Genomic DNA, 25,285 nt, shown 5'->3' on the forward strand with positions numbered 1-25,285 from the left:
CCCAATTCAAAACTGGATTAAAGACCTATCTGTTTAGTAAAGCATACACTCAGTGCATCACCTAGCGGGTTCCACACAGGCTTCTGCATCTTCCTTATATACACTATGAACAGCAGCTACGCTAATTATTCTCTTTATTCTCTATTTTCACCTGGGAAAACTCATCCTGAGGTCCTCAGATTATGCGGAGTCACTGATTGGATCCAAGACCAGCGACGAGATGATCCCAAGGTGTCCATATCTGGGACCAGGCCGTATCCTGAGCTGCTGCTGCGCTGATGGTTGTGGGGAGTGGAGAACATGAGTCTGATTCCAGCGACGCTCCAGGGACAGACGAGTCTTCGCTGAGGCCATCCTCCAGCCTCCACCTCGGCGACTGAAGCTCTGCACAAGACTTTTGGCCAGCGGAGAAATTAAAATGGTCGTGCCCAACTGAGTCTGGTTCTCTCAAGGTTTTTTTTTTCTTCACTCCCATCAGGTAAAGTTTTTTTCCCTCTCCGCTGTCGCCACTGCCTCGCATGGTTCAGGATTGGTAGAGCTGCGCATCGATGAATTTGCTCTTCAGTGTTTGAACTCTCAGTAATGATTAAATCACACTGAACTGAGCTAAACTGAACTGAACTTAAACACTAAAAACTGAACTACACTGTTCCAGTTACTATGACCATTTATGTGAAGCTGCTTTGACACAATCTACATTGTAAAAGCGCTTTACAAATAAAGCTGAATTTAGTCAGGAAAGCTCTCAAAGGATGTGTCCGTGACCGAAATGTGACCTCTATGGAATAAAATCACTGTCATAAATATTTTGTGCGTAAATAAAAATTCACGCATTTGTAAATATAAAATCGTTAAGGAAAACGGAGCGTTCTCGTAATTTTACGAGGGTACAATTCCAAAATCTGGATTTTAACTCCGATTAGAACAGACATTTACTTTGTCTGTTTGTATATGACTGATACTAGGGATGTAACAATATTGTAAATACCATCATACCGCAATAGTAATTTTTTTCAATTTTACCGTCAGCGCATGACTCAATAAAACTATATTTCTAAGAAAAGTTTGCTCAGGCGAATGAAGCGAACGGGAGGTAGCGGGAACTACAATTCCCATCAGCCTAGGTGTGGCCATCATCCTTTGCGGTCTGTTGTCACTACAGATCCAGTAATGTGGAAATGGAGTGTGCTGCTAGTAGCGGGGAAGAAAAAGAGCTGGAAATGATCGAACCTAAAGCGGGTTTTAAATCGGATGTGTGGAAGCATTTCCGTTTATTTCTAAAAAGATACGAAAAAGGAGAAAAGGTGACAGACAAAGAAAAAAACAGTATGCAGGCACTGCCAGACTGTGGTGAAATATAAGTCGGGGAATACGACTAATAACAGTCATGGGGACTGCAGAACACAGCACACTTGTTAGATTGATGCAGACATTGACTTGTACCGCAAAGAGACCTCTATCTCACTCATGGCTTGTCCTCTCAAGTGGTGGAAAGACAATGCACAACGTTACCCACTGCTGTCAACCTTGGCTAAATCATATCTCTCTGTCCCAGAAACCTCAGTCCCAAATGAGAGGGTTTTTTTCTGTTGCAGGGGACATTGTAAATGCCCAGAGATCCCAGCTTTTACCAGATTATAGTTACATGATAATTTTACTTAAAAACCCATCTCTATCTAAGTGAGTGAGTGATTAAATGTTGAATGTGATGAGTTTTCAAAAATACTGAATTGAAACTTTATTTTATTTACATGGTTTTATAGTTTTTTGTTATTAAAATAGAAAAATTGAAGTTCCTGTTTCGAAACTTACAGATAGATGGTTAATTTGTATGTCATTGATATGTTCAGTGCTAAGGTAAATAAACACTTTTGGCAGTCTTTTCATTAGTTTTGGTTTTCTTGTAAATTATTTAATGAATACCGTACCTTGCCATAATACCGATGTATTACCATACCGTGAAATTCTGATACCGTTACATCCCTAACTGATACATTTACAAAGGGTGTACTTTACAAACACGAAATACAGTTTCACCACGGACACGTCATGAGCTGTAATCTTTCTTTAAAAAAAAGGTGACTTAATCAACAGATGTCATGTTATAGTAAACAGTGTTCAGTGATTCGCTGATACTGCGCTCGCTGCCTGTAATGGTAACTTACATTACGCCAGCTTACTATCCTCAGCCCATTCTTAATTTTGATTCTGTAAAATGTCCAAGAAACACAGTGAAAATGGACCTCATTAAGTCCTTTATTACAGCTCATGATGGACATTTCTCAAAGAGGGAATAACAGAACTCTTACCTGAGATGGTTTGTGGTGGCTCTGAGTGCCCAGGAGGTGCGCCGTTGTGATCGATGCCTCTCGCTTGTTTATTAATGCCTGTGACAGAGGTAGCGTAATTTTGACAGTGGAGTGTCACTGTTTGATTCATACTCGTAATCAGGACTTTGTATCCGTGGTGAAACTGTATTTCGTGTTTGTAAAGTACACCCATTGTAAATTAATCAGGCATGTACAAACAGACAAAGTAAATGTCGTATCTGTGTCTGTTCTAATCGGAGTTAAAATCCAGATTTTGGAATTGTACCCTCGTAAAATCACGAGTACGTACCGTTTTCCTTTATGATTTTATAATTACGAATGCTTGAATTTTATTTTATTTTATTTATTCAGTAGCAGACTCTGAAATGTGACGCAGATTCAGAGTTCCACATGAAGTTATTAATTAGGATGTAAGAGCCATAAGTTCATTGTTTTATTTATGTTAAATTAATAATAATGTGAAAGGCAAAACTTATTGAAAAGCAAAAAATATTGTACTTCATAGTAATTTATTTCTTTAATATAGAGTATATGCTGATGTCACTTCCGTTAAGGAAGAAGTTGTGTCATGAACATGGAAGTAAGACAGTTTTTTGACGTGTAAAATAGTTTAGTTATTAAATATTTTCGAAATGTCATTACTGGACTGTCTTATGTTAATCGCGTTCAAATCCCACTTATTCAAAGAAAGAAACAAGACAAGAAGAGATGGATTAATGGCACATACAAAGCAAATAATATAAATATTACGAACACCGTACACCGTAACCCTGTGTCCTAACAACACGCTACATGATGAGATTTGCAGTAAGCAATTTGGCTGTTTGCACCAGACGAAACACATCAGAAATGTAAACACAGCCATTCAGAAGCACAGAATAGTGCACTCACTGCACTCCAATATAATCTAATTAATATAAATATCTAAACACATTAAACCTCTTCAACATTATCAAATGTAGATGCTGAATCGCTGATGTGTGTTGGCATTTCAATTTCAATCTGTGTATTTTATTTTCAAGATCTGAGGTGAACTATCTGCTGCTGTTTTCAGTAGCATGTCATGTAAAATGTCCTTCAAACTCACATTATTAGCATTTAACACTGTATAAAACACATGAGGTGTACCTGAGGCGATCATTGTCAGTTTTCTGTTGTTCAGCTAGGAGAAATAGAAGCCATTTCTAATATATAATTTTTAGGTGTTGGTTAGGACAAAAATTCCTTTTAATATGGAGAATATTCCTTCTACTGTGTGCTGTTGCTTTTATTTAGAACACAATTTAAATCAGCCTTTAGGCTCGATAGTCAGGCACACTCCTGTTGATGTCATCAATCTGGCAACTTGTGATTGTGTTTGTTTGGATATCTAGTTCAACCACTGGATGTCAAACGTACAACTGCACCTTTAAAGAAGCTAAATGAAATAATCGTTGATAATGGTCTGAAATTAGGGTTGTCGTGATACCATTAATTAATCTTACGATACTATACCACAGGGGTCTCAAACTCGCGGCCCGCGGGCCATTTGCGGCCCTCAGTGCAATATTTTGTGGCCCGTGCCGACCGCTGTACACTGACAGAATCAGCGGAGCGGGGAGAGAGAGCGCTCCCCGCTCCGCTGATTCTATCCGTACACAGCGCGCTTGTCACTCAATGTCGCGCGCGTACTGATCAGCTGTGTTGTCGCGCGCGTACTCAAGAGCGGTGTTATCGCGCACCTACTGAAGAGCGGGACCGAGGGTGTGTCGCGTCGCGGGGGCACTTTTGATCATTTTGGAAGGGCACTTTCTATGCAAGACTAAAAAGGGCATGTGCACTGCACAGGTTGAGCACTATGTGTGCACGTGCCTGCCCTGCATCTTATATATATTGATATTATAGGTATACAGACTGGTACAGACTGATGTGACTGGAGTGGGGTGGGGGTGTTTTATTTATACATATATACGCCTTTTTTTAGGTGAGGGAATGGAAGTTTTGAGTGAGTTCCCACACTTTTTCCCCTAGGACTTCAATAAGTCAAAGTACAGGTCTAGACTTAATGATGATCATCTTCAAGCCATACTGAGGGTCTCAACTGCTTCCGCTCTAAAGCCAAATGTGGTTCAGATTTGTGAGAAGAAGCGCTGTCAAGTCTCTGGCAGCAAGGAGTAGGCAAAAGATGCCATGTTCAGAAGAACTGTTCATAATCTTCACTCAATGTTCTATTAATGTTCAGGACACTTCATGTTCAGAAGAAATAATTAAAACTGTTAATAATGACATTTGAGGACTTTTTTTTGTGAAATCCCTTATGCGGCCCAGCCTCACCCAGACTTTGCCTCCTGCGGCCCCCAGGTAAATTGAGTTTGAGACCCCTGCTATACCAGCTAAAGTATCACGATACCAAGTAGTAACAGCACTGTAGTAGCAACACTGTAATTCATAACTCAAATTATAAAGAAATTGTCAGAAATACTATATTTTCTGTTATAATACTAAGGCCAAAAAGTATTATTTGCACATCACCACCTAAAATGTATTCATTCTTTTTGTTTATTTTGTAGATAACTGACCAATAAAAAAATACAATAAAATAAAGACACAAATTATACAAAATTTTGTTACAAAAGAGCATTTTTTACAACGAAATTAGGCTATATGAAGCGGTCAAAAAATAGTTTTAATGTTTCCTGTTGCTATTTTGGGTTTTTCATCTTTTTTTTTTCAGTCTTATAAGGTAACAATCCAAAGTAATTCAAAATTTGATGTCACAGTTATTGTACGTAGCTACTAAATCATATTAAGAGGAAAAGAAATGAACTAATTCAGATGTGCGTTCGAACTGAATCGTTAGAAAATGTGCAATAGGATGCTATAAAAGGCACGAATTCTACAGTTTTGCAACCTTAAAGGGCTTCACAGACTATTTAAAGAAAATAATCTATTGTTGCACAAACACGTGAGCATTTTAGTGACTTTTCCACATGCAGCATTATCTATTGTAGATAAACCATTTATGACGATACTACTGTTTACAAACTACAGTGGCACCGCCAGTATTATGGTAGTATCGCAATACTATAGCTCCAAAATACTGGTAAATAGTGCAACCCTATTTGAGATTTTATTTATACAATTATTTCTGAAAACAAAAAGTGCTTATGGATTTAAGAATTGTTAGATTTTTTGACTATAAGATGAGATAAAAACTCTATAGTGAGATAGGTATTTTTTTGCAGTGCATTCGGGTAATTATTGGAAAAATTTGTTTTGACATCTAAAGCTCCAATTATAAGATAAACACTGAAACTGTGAGACGAGCCAAAATGATTAAATATAGGTCACAATCATATACAAATCATCATAATTATAGAAAAAGCTCATATTAGCAATGTTTCCATCCCTAAAACAAGCTAATTGAAATAATGGTTTGAAATAAGATTTTTTTAAATCCCATTGGCAGATTATTTATTATTTTAAGGGGAAAAGTCACTTCATTTTGACAATAATTTTGTAAATAAAATATTTTTCTTGTCTAGAAAGTGCTTCTTGATTTAAGAATGTTTAGATATTTTGACTAGAAACGAGACAAAAACTATTAAGCAAGATTTTTTTTGCAGTGCATTAGTTAAACTTAAATGCTATTTTGAGTAAAATGAGTAATTATTTTAAGTACTTGTTGCGACATCTGAAGTTACATCACAACGTCTCCTTTAGTTGACTTCATAAGTATTATAACTAAGTCTTAGAGGTCTGTCTTATTCCTTTATAGCTCCATTTTACAGCTGTGTAAAATTCCTAAATAGAGCAATGATAGAGGAGATGACAGAAGAGTTGTCGCCCCCTGCTGACGCCTGCAGGAAACAGTTTCATTACAAGAATATTTATGGAAATCCTAAGTATACATATAAAAAGTAAACAGTAATTTATTTTAAAATAATTACAAATATTTAATTAAAATATTAAGTATAGTTTAAAATTATTATTCGAATATTTCATTGGTGATGTGATCTTTATGTATATTGTACAAATATTGTATTTATATTCTCTATATACCTTATATATACAAGAAAAAAAAACAAATAAAATGACAGTATCATGAAACTGCTGAAAAATGTATACGAGTAAAAAAAGATTTAAAACAAAGATTGAAAACAATGTTAGCTACAATGTTAAATAATTCAGACATGTTTTATTTCACACTTAGCAGATGATTGATTATAAAGCATGTTTGGCGTGCTGTCCCGGTGGAGAGTCCTGAGCTCCGAATATCCTCGAGTCCTGGGCTCCCTCCTGTTTGAAGCATGAGAGGGGAGTTTGAGCTCAGGTAGGTCTCGAGAACTCCCCTGCTTGTTAAGGTTAATGAGTTAGGAATTGCTATGAGAGATAGCTGACTAGAGTTTGTCTACGATGCCACTTAGTATTAGTCAATTCACTTGTAATGCATGTCTTTGTACAGGGAGGAAACCAGAGACCCTAAAGAAAACTCACGCAAGCACGGGGAGAACATGTAGGCTGCATTTACACTGCAGATCCTGATGGTCAACTCTGATTTTGTGACTGTATCAGATTTTTGCTGACCAGCTTACATCATCTTTTAAAAGTGACTCGTATCCAATTGTCTGCATTTACACAGCCCACGGCAACGGCGCAATGACCAGCAGAAAAAAAGCGGGCGCTGACTGACAGCTGATAATGAAAGAGCGCTCTTTTCTCCGTTACTCTATTTAATCTGTTTGCAGTGTTTCATTTTTTTTTATTATTATTCTTTTTTGACAAGCTGTTTTGCTATAGTTTATGATTGAAAAGTTCTCATTTGGCCATCTTCTTTTAATCTAGGCCTTTTTAAACAAGTAGACATCTTAATGTAATGTCCATGGAGTGATTATTCTCTTGATGTACCACAGTTTTATATTAGTTTATATTGTTTAGGTGGCGGATATTGCACTCTCTCGCTCATTAGCATGTTTAAATATGTCTGCTACACAACAATATAAAAGCGTATTTAGTCCTCGTGTATGAGATTTAAGGTTTGCGACTTTGCTGAAGTCTGTTCTGAAATGAAATCGTCAGACGTCATTCGCTATGGTTTTTAGGCCCGTTTACACTAGTGCGTTTTAGTTTTAAAACGGCGTTGTAGAATGAAAACGATTCGCGTCCACACTCGCGTTTTACCCAGCGTTTCTGAACTGCTCTCCGTCCACACCAAAACGCTGAAAACGCACATCACGTGACCACACACACACACACACTCTCGGGCAAGCGCTGCAGCCCATCTACCCAGATGAGAGCTGTGCTGGTCAGACTCCTCATCAAGCATCTCCCGCTAGATCTAATCTCACTATATTTATTAAACGTTATATTTTATTAATCGTGTTGTCTTTATCTTACGACATATTCCCTGACTTTGGTCATTGGAATCTATGACTTGTTCTCAGGTATCGTGTTTTGGCTGAGTGCAAAAATAAGTTAATGATTAATGTAACCACATAGCCTACATTCTGTATACTTTTATAACGGCCATTATCAATTATTAAAACTGATATTCAGCAAAAGAGAGGGTATGTTTCGTATTTTCACTGAAATTGAAAGGAGGCAGTTGTCATAGGCTCCGTTTTGTTATAAATATCCACACAGTGAAGATGACGCCATATATGCAGCACGACGCCTCAACATTTCTGCTGTCTGTTAACTTGCTAATATTAAAATGAAAAATAGGCAGTTCCTTAAATCATGTTTTAATTTTATTGTTGAGAAAGTGAAACAACGTAGCCAGGGTGATGTGAATGAAGATATAAAGTACACTGTTCCCCTTTGAAGATTTACCCATGTCCTAGGTAGTCTGTTTTCCATATCAAACTGAGGAGGGGGAAACTGCAGCCTTGATCAAACTTGCGAGATCTAAACTTACGAGGATGCAGGACTGAACTGTGTATAACTATTACGCCCCAAGTCTAGGGGAAACGAAAAGGGCATAATAAACGAAGAACAAACAAATGTGTTGGGGTGGTGGATTTCCCAAACTAAACAAAACTTAAAGCAAAAGATTCCCTTCGGTCGACAACCAAACTCACACACTCAATTGAGAGTATATATGAAGATATTTATTATAGAAAAGTAGGGTTTATATAAACGAGCATTTCGTCAGGGTGACCACAGGCCAAAATAACAAACAAAAGAATCTATAAAATAAATCCACTAAATTACCTATTACTATTTAAAGAAACATACAAGAATCTTACCTGACTCCCTAATATAAACAAAGCCAAAAGTAATCAAATAAATAGGCAGGTCACCCCTACACGCTCAAACTCTCAATAAATATTCAAGCATATGATGGTCATCAATACAAAGGTGATTATTGTTGGTCGTCGGCCGAAGGGGTGAGGGAAACCCAGGAGCTCCACTCCAAACACCGAACGCAGCAGAAATGAGCTCTCCGATTCCTGCCGGAAGCTCCCTTTTATACAGGCCTCGTAGACCAGCAGCCAATCAAAGCAGGGAATCACGCCGGCGTGGGAGCCTATAAGACATCAGAAAAACACCAAGGAGGCGGGACAAAAGAAAAAGGTGTACAATCCGCAATAATAAAAAAAATAAATAAACTTCAGTCGTAACAATAACGTTAGGCTACTTAATATTGAGGAAAAGCCCCAATCAGCCTCCGTTTTCAGATGTCTCCGTTTTTGCTCATCCACACTGAGACGGAGCAGCAGCGTTTTAGAATGAAAATGGCCTCTCCAGCATTTCCAAAATGCTCCGTTTTCGACGCTCGAAAACTCCAGCGTAGTGTGGACGGATGGCGTAAACGTAGCAAAACTTATGTGTTTTCAAACTAAAACACATTACTGTAAACGGGGCCTTAATGATGCGCGACTCGCATTGACAGGTGAAAATCTGATCTACCTGCTTACACTGCAGACACAGATCCAATTCATATATATACATATACATGATTTTTACACGTACATGGGCCATATTCGATCTGTGCCACATGGGAAAAAAATTTAATTGAGTTACTTGAACTATGCAGTGTAAATGCAGCCTAAGACTCCGCATAGAAATGTCTACTGGCTTGGTGACCAGTAATTGAGTCACTGTGCATCCCTATCTGGAAAAGGGGGAGGAATAGGGGTGGAAGGGGGGTTTCTTTAAGACGAAGATGACTAAAGTGAAAAACCTTAGTTATTTATAGAGTTAGGATTCATCTGATTAGAGCGTTATGTGTAGCTGATGCAGGACCAGCTGTGATCAATCATAAGCATGTGATCCTCTCGAAATTAGTTTATAAATAAACCACACAAATTATAGAATGTAAACTTGAGTTTTTTTATTTACAAATCTTCATCTAGTAATACTAAATACTTGGAGAATGAATTTACTTGGTTAAACTGAAAATATATTACATTTTCCAAAAGCAAGACAAAATTTATAGTACAACGAGAAACTATAAAAGAGATTTTCTTGATTCCACATTAATTGTACAGAAATACAACTTTTACTCCATGTATTTTCTATTAAAACCATTCTCGTAAAGTCTAAAGAATTGAACAACAATGTTTTGAAAACCTCTAAACTATTTATATCACCTCACACACTTATATAGGAGTATGAAAGGTATATTTTAAACCACAAATCAGGTTTATTGTAAATAAATACTAACATTACACTGTAAAAAAAAATCCAGATTTTTACGGTTTATTTCTGGCAGCTAAGGTGCCAGAAAAAAAACATAAAAAAATAACGGCCAATAAATTACAGAAAATTACCAGAAATTTTAATTTAAGGACATTGCTGTAATGTAATATCTGATATTTTACTGTATGTTTCTGTAATTTAATGGCCATTATTTTACAGTTATTTTTGGCACCCTAGCTGCCGAATATAAACCGTAGAAATACAGATTTTTTTTAAAGTGTACTCAATGCATTTTCTATTACAATTGTTTTTGTGGCGTCTAGAGAATGAAATAAGGTAATGTTTTGAAAACTTCTAAAGTATTTATTTCCTCTCACACACTAAAAAGACTATAAAATGTATATTTTAAATCTTAAATCAGATTTATTGCACAGAAATAACACTGATTTTCCATCAAAAGCATTCTTGTAAAATCTAGAGAATTAAATAAGTTAATGTTTTAAAAAGTCCAAACATAATTATATCTTCTCACACACTAATAAGACTATAAAATGTATATTTTGAATTAAAAAATCTGATTAATTGTAAAAAAAAAATACAAATATTATTGCGCTGTATTTTCTATTAAAAACATTTGTTTAAAGTCTAGAGAATTAAATAAGTTATTTTTTGAAGACTTCAAAAGCATTTACAGTTGAAGTCAGAATTATTAGCACTCCTGTATATTTCCCCCCCAATTTCTCCCTAATTTCCAATCATAATAGTTTTAATAACTAACTTCTAATAATTGATTTCTCTTAGGCGGTTAATTCCGCTGTGGCGACCCCTGATTAATAAAGGGACTAAGTCATAAAAGAAAATAAATGAATTAATGATTTATTTTATCTTTGCAATGATGACAGCACATATTATTTGACTAGATATTTTTCCAGATACTAGTTTTCAGCTTAAAGTGACATTTAAAGGCTTAACTAGGTTAATTAGGCAAGTCATTGTTTATCAGTGGTTTATTCTGTAGACTAATAATAAGCTAATAATATTGACCTTACAATGGTTTTAAAAAGTAAAAACTGCTTTTATTCTAGCTGAAATGAAACAAATCAGACTTTCTCCAGAAGAAAAAATATTATAGGAAATACTGTGAAAAATTCTTTGCTTTGTTAAACATCATTTGGGAAATATTTGAAAAAATTCACAGGAAGGCGAATAATTTTGACTTTATCTTGTAAAGTCTAGAGAATTAAATAAGTTAATATTTTGAAAACCTACTATTTTTAAAAGCCTTTATTTCCTAATACTAATTACATGATTAAAATCAAGCATATGTAAAAATTAAATTCACATTTGAAAGCACTGCTTTCCTAACATTCAGGAACATAAATAAAGCCAGCAACTGATCTGATTGGACGAAACCACCTGTTTGTCCTCCAATCAGAGCTTGAGATTCACGAGGAGGCGGGTCTGGCCGTGTTGGCTCGGACTCTGGCTTGGTCGACGGCGTCCAGCAGGTTTTTGGAGTCCATGGCGAGTGTGTGAGCGGCCGCCAGCATCTGCTTCTTACACTCGTCTTTCAGAGACGTGACGGAGTTCTGCTGAGCCAGACGCATCTTACTGATCAGCTCCGCCAGATCCTTATTCAGCAGCTTCTGTGTGCCTTCAATCTGAACAACACACACACAGGTTTGTGCGTACAGATTTATGAAGTTTACAGGGACATGAAGTTGTACAAACCCAAATCAGAAAAAGTTAAAAGAGTATGGAAAACACAAATAAAAAAAAGAAAGTAGTGATTTTTTAATATACTTTGACATTTGTTTATTGTAGACTATATGAACACAAAATAGGTCATGTTTTGTCTGGTAAACTTCATTTAATCTGTAAATATACATTCTGTCATTCAGGCCTGCAACACATTCCAAAAACAATCAAGTGGTGCTCTCTGCAGAGCCATTTGAGGAGAGCTGAGCTCCAGCGAGGGGGAGCTTAAGCTTTAGCTCCACCTTTTTTGCACTTCTTCTACGAGTGATATCACTGGGGGTAGGGTTAGGGGTGGGTGTACGCATTAAAACAGCTTACAGGAGGAGGAGCGACAGCTCATGCTCCCCCTCGCTGGAGCTCAGCTCTCCTCAAATGGCTCTTCAGCGAGCACCCTCTCAAAACAATTGGGACAGGAGCAGTTTAGGGCTAGTAATCAGGTGAATTGGTTAAATGACGATGTGATTTGAAACAGGCAGGCCCGGATTGGCTAATCAGGAGGACCGGGAGAATTCCCGGTGGGCCGGTCCGTTTTTTGGCCACGAGGGCCGGTGTCCCTACCTGCTTGCACTCACAGCAGTCGCACTTTTTCATTTATTTATGTATTTGACCATAGCCTCACTCTTTTTATTCATTATTTTGCCGCAGCTCCGCTCTTTTTATTTATTTTCTCGCAGCCCCTATGAGCAAAATGCAGCCTACAGGGTAATGATGTAAATATCATAATTCGACCCCAAACAGCGGCACCTTAGTGGATATAAGAATTCAAAAAATTAATATTAATAAATAATACACCTGCTCAATGAAAATCAGATGATTCACTATATTTATACAGCTGATGTAACTGAAATCTGAATTTTTTTCTCCAACTAGAACAGCACCATTGTGGCCTAGCGGTTAGCACGTTGCTCTAAGACGCCACCAGCGTATGTTCAAATCTCACCTAAATTATTATCATTTTATTTTTTTCATTTTTATTGTTAAGACATATAATACTGTGAGGGCTGTTAAACATTTAAAGTTCTAAAGCAGCTGTTTTCTTGAAAAAGACGTGGTAGTGTCATAAGAAACTGAAATGGAAATGACCTTATTTTAATATAGTCAGTCGTGAACTGAGGTGGGCCGGTCTGGCTTGAAACTCCAGGACTGAAAAGGAGTCCCACTCCGGCCCTGGAACAGGTGATGTCAACAGGTGATTGTAGTTATGATCTAGAACAAAAGTGGCATCCAAGAAAGGTCTAGTCCTTTAGGAGCGAAGATGGGCCGAGGATCGCCAGTTTGAAATCTTTAAAAACAATGCTCCTCAAAGAAAGATAGGAAGACATTTGAATAAGTCACCTTAAACAGTGCATAACATCATTAAAAGATTCAAGGAATCTGTAGGAATTTCAGTGCGTGAAGGACAAGGGCACAAGCTGAACAACCGTGATCTTCAGTGGTGGAAAGGGTACTGAAAAAATCATACTCAAGTAAAACTACCATTACTTTCCTAAAAATGTAGGAAAAAGATATATCTGGCTGCCCTTGTACTTCAGCGGGAAATTCTCCCTGCTCAGGCGAAGAATTAAATCTTTTACCCTATCATGATGAAGTCTTGCAATAATTGTGCGGGGTCTTTGACCCGCAGATGGCTTTGGCAGAAGGGCACGGTGTGCCCGATCGATTTTGACGGGCTTTGGAAAATGTTCGTTGCCAAATAGTTCAGTGATCACGTCCGAGATGAACCTCGAAGTGCTGCCCTGTTCCTCCCCTTCAGTTATTCCAACGAATTTTAAGTTGAGCCTTCGAGATCGGCCTTCCAGGTTATTCATCCATAATGATTTGTTCTCAGCTTGCAGTTCCTAGCACTTTTTTTTCAGTTTCTCCGACGCGTCGGTCCACCTCATTCAGTGCTTCTTCCACATCCACTAATTTTAGATTAAAGCCAGTTTGTTCCAACTGCAAATTAGCCATCGCCGCATCCAGTGTATCCAGCCGACCACTCAAAGCGGTCATCTTCTCGTCTATTAATTTCTTCAGATCGTCGCCTTGCGAGTTTATTGCAGCCAGTATAACACTCACATTTGAATGAGATAGAGTGTCACACGCGGCGATTTCATCCCTGACAGCAGTCACGGTTTTTGAAGACTTTCTAGACGCCATGATCGAGCACGCGATGAATCAGGAAAAGTCGGCAAAACACCCAAAAAGTTACGAAAATAATTGAAATCTTACTTCCAACTATTAAGAGTAAATTCAAGATATGACTGATAGTTATTAAATAGAACAAAGACACGAAAGATGGAGTTATATTCGAAAATCAATGTTATCAGAGAGCAGCTCAAAAAAACTCAACTACTCCATGCTTTCCGTGCATGCACCCCCTCACTTTCCTAAAAATGTAGAGCAGTAGAGTAAAAAGTCATATATATTACTCAAAGTATGAGTAAAAAGTAGCCCTTTCAAAAGTACTCAAGAGTAGTGAGTATTACGCTGTTAAAAGCTGATGCACTGACATGTGGATGTGTGTAAACGTAACATTCTGTAGTGCATCTAGTTATATCCCAGCAGCCACACAACGTAAGACATGAATATTAGGTTAGATTTAGGTTGTGGTGTCAGGTGACCAAAATTCAATGTCTAGCCAGCATCTAAGGACAACATTATTTTGATTCCCAATAATGACGTCAAATGTAATGTGTAATGTAATGTAATGTGTATTTATATAGCGCATTTATTGTGTATGGCCATACACCCAAAGCGCTTCAAAATCATGAGGGGGGGTCTCTCCACACCACCACCAGCGTGCAGCATCCACTTGGATGATGCGACGGCTGCCACAGGATAACGGCGCCAGTGCGCTCACTAAACACCAGCTATTGGTGGAGTGGAGAGACAGTGATAGAGCCAATTCGGTGGAAGGGGATGATTGGGAGGCCATGATCGTAAGGGCCGATAGAGGGACTTTGGCCAGGACACCGGGGTTACACCCCTACTCTTTCACGAGAAGTGCCATGGGATTTTTAATGACCACAGAGAGTCAGGACCTCGGTTTAACGTCTCATCCGAAAGATGGCGCCCACTGACAGTGTAGTGTCCCCTTCACTTTTACTGGGGCATTAGGACTCACACAGAACACAGGTTGAGCGCCCCCTGCTGGCCTCACTAACACCCCTTCCAACAGCAACCTAGTTTTCCCATGTGGTCTCCCATCCAGGTACTGACCTGCAGCCCAAGACCAGTTACTCACTGAAGCTAAGCAGGGTGACATGGCTGTGGCGTTGTGACGTTGATATTTGGTTGTTTTTAGGTTGTTAGAAAATGACCAAAATCCAATGTAGACCCAACATCTAAAACCAACGTCATGATGATGTCAAATACTGACATTTATTCGTCAGGTATGGCAACCAAAATCCAACGTCTGATAGACGTCATATTGGTAACATCAACACAACGTCAAGCTGTTACATCATTAGACGTTGATATTTGGTTGGTTTTAGGCAATGACTGTAAAAAATATGGACGACGCGACAGCCCTTTTTCCCATTGAACGCCTTGAGGGCAAAACGCCTGCTTGACGGGCACAAACTGTCGCAAAAGACTGCTGAAATTGGAGCCTTGACATGCGCAGAAGGATTGTCTGATGGAGCCAGAGGAGGAGCCGCGAAAATGAGCGGAGTCGAGCTTCCAACCAAACGCTTTATGTAAAATCAACCACGCCCCCGAACTGCTCAGCATGCGTTTGCTGTCATATCAATACAAATGGATGTAATAACGTTAACAAATATGAGGGTTTTATATATTCAATCGCGCCAGCTCCGGACCGCAGCGCATAACCTACTCGCGGCGTCGCGGGCTGATTCCGGCTCGCATGCGGCAGCGCCGGCTCGCTCGGCCGCCGCATCTGGCTCGATTGACTCGGGCTGGAATCGGGCAGTGAGTCCAGGCATCCGGAGTAGGTCCAGCAGAGGTAACGTTAGTCAGTCTGCGCTCTAAGAGATAACTCTCCGGCAGGCGAGAATCTAGCCGGAACTGTGTTTTGCTATCTGGGTGGCTAGGCGTGTATTAGCAAACTAATAAAGCCCGAAAAAAGCCCTGACCTTAGCGAATAAACAGTGTTCCACCAGGATCATGTATGTCAGAAACTGTAGTTTACTGCTAAACTCATTTTGTCATGGTAAAATAACACAGAAATCGAATAATAACATTTCAGTCTACTTCAGTCTCCTGCCGAAGCTCAGACGCCGCGCTTTGAGAAACTGTCAATCACAGCTGTCAATCACGATGACACGCCCAGCATTAAATTACTGCTAAAAACAAACTGTTTACAAAAATGAAGATCTGCACCTATTTCAGCACAATAACCAGTGCCTTAATCGACCAGAACCATCTTTCAGGACATTTTATTGCAAGTGTAATACATTTTTATATTTGGGCTCAAGTCTCCTTCATTAACACGGAGGAGGCGGGCTTTATGACTTGTACTGCAGCCAGCCCCCAGGGGGCGATCTAACGGCCGAGACCCTCACTCAAACGCAGGCTTGCGGCACACTTGGTTTTAGGTTAGACACTGGATATTGACGTTGGCCTGACATTGAGTTCTGATGTTAACCTGATTTTCATTTCCAAACCAAATGCAACGTCCCCATGACATTGGGGTACAATGTTAATCTGACATCGTGTTGATGTCTTGTGCCTGCTGGATGTTTTAAGTCATCTTGTCATTAGTGACATGCATCTAAACAGTCTCTGGGTCAACGCGTGTAAAGACTTTGGACATCTTCTTATACACTTTTAATACTTCCAAACAGTTTGCTGCAATTTTGTTAATAATGTCCAGAACTGCCGTCGACTTCTCTTGAGCTCGGAGGCATCTGGGATGGACCATCACACAGTGGAAACGTATACTGTGATCAGATGAGTCAATATTTCAGGTATTTTTGGGAAGAAATGGATGCCGTGTGCTCTGGACCAATAATTAATAATAATAATTCCTTACAATTATATAGCGCTTTTCTGGGCACTCAAAGCACTTTACACACAATGGGGGGGAATCTCCTCATCCACCACCAGTGTGCAGCATCCACCTGGATGACACGACGGCAGCCATTTTGCGCCAGACCGCACACCACACACCAGCTGATTGGTGGAGAGGAGACAGCGATGAAGCCAATTGGAAAATGGGGATGGACAAAGGCCAGTGGGCAGATTTGGCCTGGATGCCAGGGTTAAAGCCCTACTCTTTTCGAAGGACATCCTGGGATTTTTAACGACCACAGAGAGTCGGGACCTCGGTTTAACGTCTCATCCGAAAGACGGCGCTCACTGAGCAGTATAGTGTCCCCGTCACTATACTGGGGCATTAGGACTCACACAGACCACAGGTTGGGCGCCCCCTGCTGGCCTCACTAACACCACTTCCGGCAGCAACTTAGCTTTCCCATGTGGTCTCCCATCCAGTAACTGACCGGGCGCAGCCCTGCTTAGCTTCAGTGGGCGACCATGTGAGAGTTGCAGAGAGCTAGCTGCCAGAAACAAGTCCAAAAGCCAGGGTCTGTCATGGTATGCGGTTGTGTCAGTGCCCTTGGCAAAGGTAACTTGCACTTTTGTGATAGCACCATTAATGCTGAAAAGTACAGAGAGATTTTGGAGCACAATATGCTGCCTTCTTCTCCAGGGATACCCATGCATATTTCAACAAGGGGAAGAGGATAAAGGTACTTGACTGGCCTGTCTAGAGTCCTGACCTGTCTCCAACAGAGAATGTGTGGTGCATTATGAAGCACAAAATGTGACAACGAAGACCCCGTACTGTTGCCCACTTTAAAGGGTCACGAAACACCAAAACACATTTTTTGAGCTGTTGACAGTCGTATATGTGTCCCACACTGCTAAAAACACTATTAGGACACATATATCTCACTAAAAAGTGAAAATTCAAGAGCAAATTTGTACTCCAGGTTTAAAATTAATTTTTGAAGCTGCGTCACGGCCATGAGATCTTAGCGTGTGTTCCAGCGTGCAGACTGGACGTCTGTGCCTGGGAGTCCTGTATCAAGTCTCCAAGTGTGCTGCATTGATGCATGAGTAAGGCTTGATTCAAACCAATCAGTGCGCTCTATTGTGCAACTTCATTAATATTCATTAATGTTACAGTGTTTAGACGGCAGAGACACCACGTTGTATTGGCAAAACAAGCGAGCAGTGTTGCTGTTGCTTTTATACTTTGCTGCAGTGAAGTTTCATTTTCATTTTCTCTCTGTGAGAGCTCAGCTGGACTCACGTGTGGATCAGTGCATGCAACGCTCGACAACAATAACTTACGTGTCTAAGGAACATTGTTTACCCAAGAGCTTTTTTTTTCATCTGCAAACGCTGAGATCCGGATTCGCTTGTAGTCTCCTCTTAAACAAGACGCGGTTCTAGTTGCTGGTGATTGTCCTGTCTCTACAGATTTGGTAAGTGAGCGACAAGTGCTCTTTGTTTATTCAGTTTGTTCGTATCGAACTAACTATTACACCGAGTGTAAACATGTTAACACCACAACCAAACTATTACCGTCGTGTAGGATTTTCACTGCATTTTGTGACCGGAATAACACACTCGGCTTACCTGCCGAGTTTTTTTCTCTCATTTGCCGTTCAGTATCAAACATTGCATAAAAAATACACGCTTAGAGCAGTTCCTTGAATCAAATATCTCGTTTGTCAAGAGGGGCACGACTGAATTCCCTGAATGAAAGAGCCAAACTGCAGTTAAAGTCGACACTCCCATATCATCCCTCTTTTGCTCCTCCGACACTGGCCCCTAAACAGAGCTGGACACGCCCACTTTTCTGACTTTTTCCAAAGTAGAGGTGTGAAAACACCCTGCTGAAACGAGGGGGTTTCATGGCCCTTTAAGGCCGTACTCACACTAGGTACAGTTGCCTCGAACCGGGCCAAAGCACGCTTGTCCCCCCTCCCGTCTCCCCCGATGGCCCGCGCTCACACCACAAACGGGCTTTGGCACGCTTACGTCATCGCTGCTGCGCTGTTCAGTGAGAAGCGCTTTCTCACTCAGCAGCACAGTGAAGATTTCTCTAGTTATATCGTTTCAGTCGTTTGATATGCCGTCAAATATTTCGCCAAACAGTCCTTAGGGATGCGGGGACACGCAGTCAGATATTTCGCCGGACAGATCCGCCACTTTTGACACTTATAAACAATCATTAAGCTCTCGTGCTGCAGGAATGAGGAGGTCTGCTGAAGGTGCGCAGCTGTCGTGCAGTGAGGAGTTTGCGTCTTTAATAAACGACGGCAGTTTGCGTTCACTGAACAGTAAGAATTATTAATAAATCCATATGAAACAGTCCCTTAAAAGTCACGTCTCGCTTTCAGTTTTGGGCTTTGGTGCGTTTTGCACTCACACACAAGCCCAAGTGAACCGGGCTCAGGCACACCTCTTCCAACCGGGGCCAGGGGCCGGCCAAGTGAACCGTGCTTGACCCTGATTCAGCGCACTCACACTTCTCAAACGATCCGGGAAACGGGCCTGGGCATGGTACGGATGCAGGGCCGGAGTGGGACTCTTTTTCAGCCCTGGAGTTTCAAGCCTCAGGCCGGCCCACCTCAGTTCACCACTGACTATATTAAAATAAGGTTATTTCCAATTCAGTTTCTAATGACACTATCACGTCTTTTTTTGAGAAAAAAGCTCTTTTAGAACTCTTTTAGAACAACCCTTACAGTATTATGTCTTAACAATAAAAATGAAAAAAAAAAATTGTTACTCAGACAAGGACCGAACCCAGGTTGGCCGTGTCATAATCTAACGTACTAACCACTGTACCACAACAGCTGTACGTAGAACGGTGACTTATCTAGTTATATCATCATTAACCTGCAGGCTGCATCCTGCACACGAGGCTACGAGAAAATAGATAAAAAGAGCAGAGCTGCGGTAAAATAATGAATAAAAAGGCTGTGGTCAAGTAAATAAATAAATAATTTTTAAAAAGTGTGACTGCTGAGAACAACCGATTCTGGAACTAGGGACACCGGCCCTCGCGGCCAAAAAACGGACCGGCCCACCGGGAATTCTCCCGGTCCTCCCGATTAGCCAATCCGGGCCTGTACGGATGGCATAGTGTGAGTAGGCCCTAAGTAATGTTTGCAGGAAGAATGGAATAAAATTACACGTCTTCAGCCCCTAAACATCTTTTAAGTCTGAAAAGGAATGAAAACATTACAAAGTGGTAAATGCTTTACTGTTACAACTTTTTTTTAAATGTGTTGCAAAAACCAAAAATTGGAATGCGTGTTTATTTTAAACAAACAACAAAAATCATGTGGAACACTTTAAATAATGTTTGTTGTATCATCTGCAATGAAATACAAGTCAAAGTGAATTTAGAAATCACTACTGTCTTTTTTTGTTGTATTTTTCATACTGTCGCACTTTGCTTTGGGGCTGTATGATGACATGGGTATGACCTAGATTCACTCTATTAAGGGGATTTACAGGACGAACACACCTTGTGATCGTTCTTAACAGGTTCTTTTAACATTAAAAATTTATCATGGGTTTTCTGTGAGGGTTGGGTTTAAGGGTTGGGTTTGAGCGTAGGGCCATATAATAAGCGCTTTTATATATAAAGCATGTATACAAGTATGTGTGTGTGTGTGTGTGTGTGTGTGTGTGTGTTTGTTTTTCACCTCTGTCCTGATAGATTCGTGTAGCGAGGGCAGGATGTCGTCTACACTGTGGATCAGACTGCGCAGCGTCATTCCTACAGACTAAGAGAAACATCCCATAATGAGCAGCTCCTGATTTTGGAGATGAAGTGTGTGTGTGTGTGTGTGTGTGTGTGATCCACTGGAGGACGCACCTTCACCACACTCACATACTCTGACGCTGGAAGGGTGTTGACCTGGTTCTTCAGCTGCACCACCACCTTCACCATCTCCATCACGTTCTGGTAGACCAGGTCATCTGTGCGGTCCAGCTCTGCTGTCGGTGCTGGCTGCACATACACACACATACACAGCCCAGCATGCACATTAGTTACATTAATACATGCAGTATCCACGTCATCAGATCACATTATGACGTCCAGACACAACATTTTCTTGCTTTGGGATTTATAACCATGCCAAGTGTTGTTTAACTGTATATTTTGAACATTTTATTATTATTTTAGTCATTTTGTTCTTAGGATTTAATTTTGGGCCCACTCCAAGGGCTTTATTTTAACGATCTAGGCACAAAAGCTCCTTTTACACATACACACCTTTCCGGAAAATTACCGGCCCTTTCTGAAAATAAAGGTAAATTCGTTCTGGCTATTTTCCGGAAAGAGAAGTTGTAACATTACTGGTAATTTGCCGGAATGCGGCGCTGTGCGAACGCAGAAGGAAGATTGCCGGAAAGAGTGCGTTCATGTTTAGAACACGCTGACGTAGCGTCTACTTTAGCCAATCAGAACACTTAAGACACATTCACATCTGCGCGGCTTATGAGAATAAAAGCCTGTGAATATATTTTCAGACACATTTAGCTGCTAGATGTTAGTCAGATATCATTTATATGCTCCTTCTTAATGCCAACTGTGTAAAAAAATATCAGTAAGATGCTTATGATAAACCGCTGATTGTTTACCTTTAAGCTCTGACGCATGTGCACGTAAAGCAGCCGGTGAGCGCCAACACACACACACACACACACATTATGTACATCTCGATATGCAAAAGTGTTCTTGAGGACAGTATTGTAAATCAAAGTTGTTCACAACACTGATCCATCCACAGAGTTTTAATGTAGTTAAATGTTTACAAATACAAGCGCAGCCATTTAAAGCTTATTTCTGGTTACACTGCAAAAAATGCTTTTCTTACTTAGATTTTTTGTCTTGTTTCTAGTCTAAATATCTAAAAACTCTTAAATCAAGTGGAATTTTCTAGACAAGCAAAACATATTGTCTTGTTTTAAGATATATTATGCCAAAATTAAGTGAGTTTTCCTTAAAACAAGCAAAATAATCTGCCAATGGGGTAAGCTAAATAATCTTATGTCGAAAGGAAAAACAAGATTATTTTGCTTACCCCATTGGCAGATTATTTTGCTTGTATTAAGGAAAAACTCACTTAATATTGGCATATTATTTCTGAAAATAAGACAATATGTTTTGCTTGCCTAGAAAATGCTTCTTGATATAAGAATTTTTAGATATTTGGACTAGAAACAAGACAAAAAATCTAAGCAAGAAAAGCATTTTTTGCAGTGTAATGATGGCAGAATTTACCGTTATTTTGGAATGGATGTGTGAATGCTCTTTTCCGGGAAAATCCCGTAATGCCCTCGCCTGTGTGAACAGCGCTTTTTTGAATTTACCGGTAAAGTCGTTCCAGAAATTTTCAGGATATTTACCGTTATCACTGTGTGAAAAGGGCTAAAGTCTAAAGTGCATGGTGCAAAAGCATTAAGAGTGTGTCTGAATCCACTTTTGCTATTTTAAGGACAGAATAATACGCTTTGTGCCACGGCACATGGTCTAACAGGGTTGTGCTTATTCTCTTAATGATTTATGAGTAGGGCCAGACAGAATCTGCTGACATTTTTTGCTATTTTGTCAAAAATATGCAGATTTTTGCAGAATAATTTCAGGAGTATCATACCTAAAAACTGATTTTATAAAAACAAATAATACATTTTGAACTTTTATTTAATGTGTACAATGCAAATCCAATTAGATCCACTTATTTGTTAAATAAAGCAAGTCTCTCGTATAATATATCTACTAAACGACAGAAAATATTACTTTACAAACTGTATTGTAAGTAAATCACATGAATATTTTCATATTACTATTATTATATCACAGTCACAGAGATAAACTCCGTGATTCCCTCCTCTGACCAGCAGAGGGCCCCCTCACCTTGTTATTACCCGTCTCATTGCTGGGGCCCAGACGGAATCTGCGGACGCTTTTTGCTATTTCTGCAGAGCATTTTGGTAAAAATCTGAGGATTTCTGCTGAATTATTTTGGGAGTATCATAACTAAAACCTTAATATGTGAAATAAAAAATGTTATCTTTTTAACTTTTCTTTAATTCTTAAACTGCAAATCCAAGTAGATTCATTTTATTTGGTAAACAAAGCAAGTCTCTCATATAATATCTCTACTGAAGACAGAGAATATTGCTGTACACACTGCACTGTACATAAATCAGATGAACATTTTCATATTAGTCAATAATATTACTGTAATTATTTTAAAAACTGAATAAATATAGATTTACACACATTTACTCAAGTAAATAAACAGAATTAATGATGGGCTAAAAATCTGTGGAATTCTGCGTGCACACAGATTCCATGTGGGCCTGCTCATCGCTCACTCTTCACTACATTTCCTATCTACCCCGTACCTGCAATGATTACTGGTGCAGCTGAAATAACTCCGCCATCTATTTAAGCAGACTGGTTTGTCTCGCTCTTTGCAAAGTCTTGTTTGCACCTCGTTGACAATTCTAAGCGTTGATATCCTGTTTTGGTTTTCCTGTTGTGACCCTGTCTTCCCACCGTTTACGATTGTTTGCTGCCAGCCCTGACCATTTGCCTGTTGTTGACCACGATTCTGTTTACCCTGCTTTGTTGTGTACGCCAGTCCCTCACCACTTCCCTTCTGACTACGATTATAATAAAAGCCTGCAAGATGGATTCCAATCCTTGTGACGAATCATTACAATCACAATATTAGTGAAATTAATTTCAAAACTGAATAAATATGAGTTTATACACATTTACACAGGTAAATAAATAGACTCAATGATGGGTAAAAAAATCTGAGAAAATCTGTCCGTGTGGGCCTAATTATGAGTGTGTTTTGAGCATAACGTGCATTAAACCAATAAGTGTCTCATCTCCTATTCCCTTTAAGAGTCAGCTGCATCACGCCATGGCGCATTTGCTATTTACATGACAGACTTTGTACATGGAAAAACTGACAGCTTCACTAGCGAGAAAACAGTTAAACAGAGCATCTGCTGTGTGAGGATACAGAACGAGCCTCCTCCATTCAGCATATTTACTTTACTTTTACTTTTTACTCCTTTACTTTCTTGGAGTAAGGAAACAATGGAAAAGCACTGCTCTGAAGACCTCCTTTAGCCTACATATCTAATTTCCTTTGTTAAGCGCAAAGATTTGTTTCAAAGCCATTTCTAATTTCAGTTCTAATTTCAAGCAAACTAATAAATGAACAGTAATAATGAAGTGTGGTGAGTTTTATCTAAACACACGTCCTATTATTATGCCCCATGGTGATGCGGACTAGGGTTGGGTTATGTCGACCAATTTGGTATTGTATGATGTCTAACGTGAAACATCGCGATGGACAATGACATCGTCGTCATTGGTGGACGTGAAATAATTATTTATGAAAAATTAATTGATTACGAATTATTGTTTGTAGCTAACTACCTGACCCGCATGGTCTTTGTTTTACCCATAAACAAATCATACATAAATAAAGATAAGTAGCACACAAATAACCACCTGTCCATCACTTATTTCGCGGGAGATTGGTCGGTAAAAAAGGTGCACAACTGACAGTATCTTTCAGTTTTCACTAAAATTAAGTACAAGTGTGAAAGTGAAAGACTGAAGCAGTGTACTGATGCTGTGACAAGTTACCTGAGAGATTCAAAAGGCTGAACAGATGTTAAAGACAAGATTATTATCACATTTAACAACTATAGTGAGACGAGATCCAGCGGTACATCCATGATAAACTGTCCGACCTGCTCAGACCAGCGCATGAAAGTGTATGTGTCTGTGTGTGTGTGTGGTCACGTAATGAGTTAACAAAAAGGACGCAAATTGATTTGCTATTTAAACAACATGGTGCAAAACGTGAAAATCACTGTTGCACTGGTCTGAAAATAGCAACAAATCAAGCCAAACACGTATTGCGCCTTATTGCGTCAGATGTATGACAGGGCCTCAAATGTCAGATGTAAATGAATATTTGAAAAAAATAATTTCAACGTTTAGATGTGCCATTAATCTATTAACAGTATTATTATAACAGAGATTGAATAAATATTTAGGAGTTCTCTATTGTAAAAAAAAAAAACATAATAAAAAGTCAGTGGTGTGGTGGTGCAGTGGTTAGTGCGTCGACACATGCACTCTGGTGCTCACGGCAACCCGAGTTCAATTACCGCCTCGCGGTAATATGCCTATCCTTCCCCTTTCTCTGCTCCCTATGCTTTCCTGTCAATAATCTCTACTGTCCTATAAATTAAAGGTGAAAACCCTGAAAAAAACTATATATTTTTAGCATGTAAAATAAAGTTGTAAAGTAAAATCAAGTGAGTGTTTGATTTCTGCGTGTGGAAAGATTTGCCGACACCTTCAGACACAGATTACTGAATTACCTGAGCTGAAACACGCGGCGGCTTCTCTGGAGGACCCTGAGAGGAGACTGAACACACACACACACACACAGACGCAAATAAACACACACACACACACACGCAAATAAACAAACACACAGACACACACAAAACAGGAGAAATTATTGGAGAAATCACAACAAACACATCAGCATCAG

The 25,285-nt window shown here is 39.4% G+C and overlaps 1 protein-coding gene across 9 annotated transcripts in view; it reads right to left on the reverse strand.

Annotated features, from left to right (window-relative positions):
- Positions 1-9,630: 9,630 nt before the first annotated feature.
- ptk2ba (protein tyrosine kinase 2 beta, a) overlaps positions 9,631-25,285 on the reverse strand; it is an 85,583-nt gene continuing 69,928 nt past the window's right edge. For 5 of the 9 annotated variants that reach the window (XM_087289934.1, XM_087289936.1, XM_087289935.1 and 2 more), the window contains 4 exons: positions 25,110-25,156; positions 20,557-20,691; positions 20,384-20,464; positions 9,631-11,614 (listed from right to left, as the gene is read on the reverse strand). In XM_087289934.1, coding sequence (XP_087146060.1) covers positions 11,399-11,614; positions 20,384-20,464; positions 20,557-20,691; positions 25,110-25,156 — 479 coding nt within the window. In that variant the 3' untranslated portion in view covers positions 9,631-11,398. Of the gene's footprint in view, positions 11,615-15,189; positions 16,239-20,383; positions 20,465-20,556; positions 20,692-25,109; positions 25,157-25,285 lie in introns of those variants that run through there. The other 4 variants (XR_015512885.1, XR_015512887.1, XR_015512886.1 and 1 more) reach the window with 2 other exon arrangements.

This window comes from Danio rerio, chromosome 17 (assembly GCF_052040795.2).
Source record: "Danio rerio strain M-AB ecotype USA chromosome 17, GRCz13ab, whole genome shotgun sequence".
Taxonomy (NCBI): domain Eukaryota; kingdom Metazoa; phylum Chordata; class Actinopteri; order Cypriniformes; family Danionidae; genus Danio; species Danio rerio.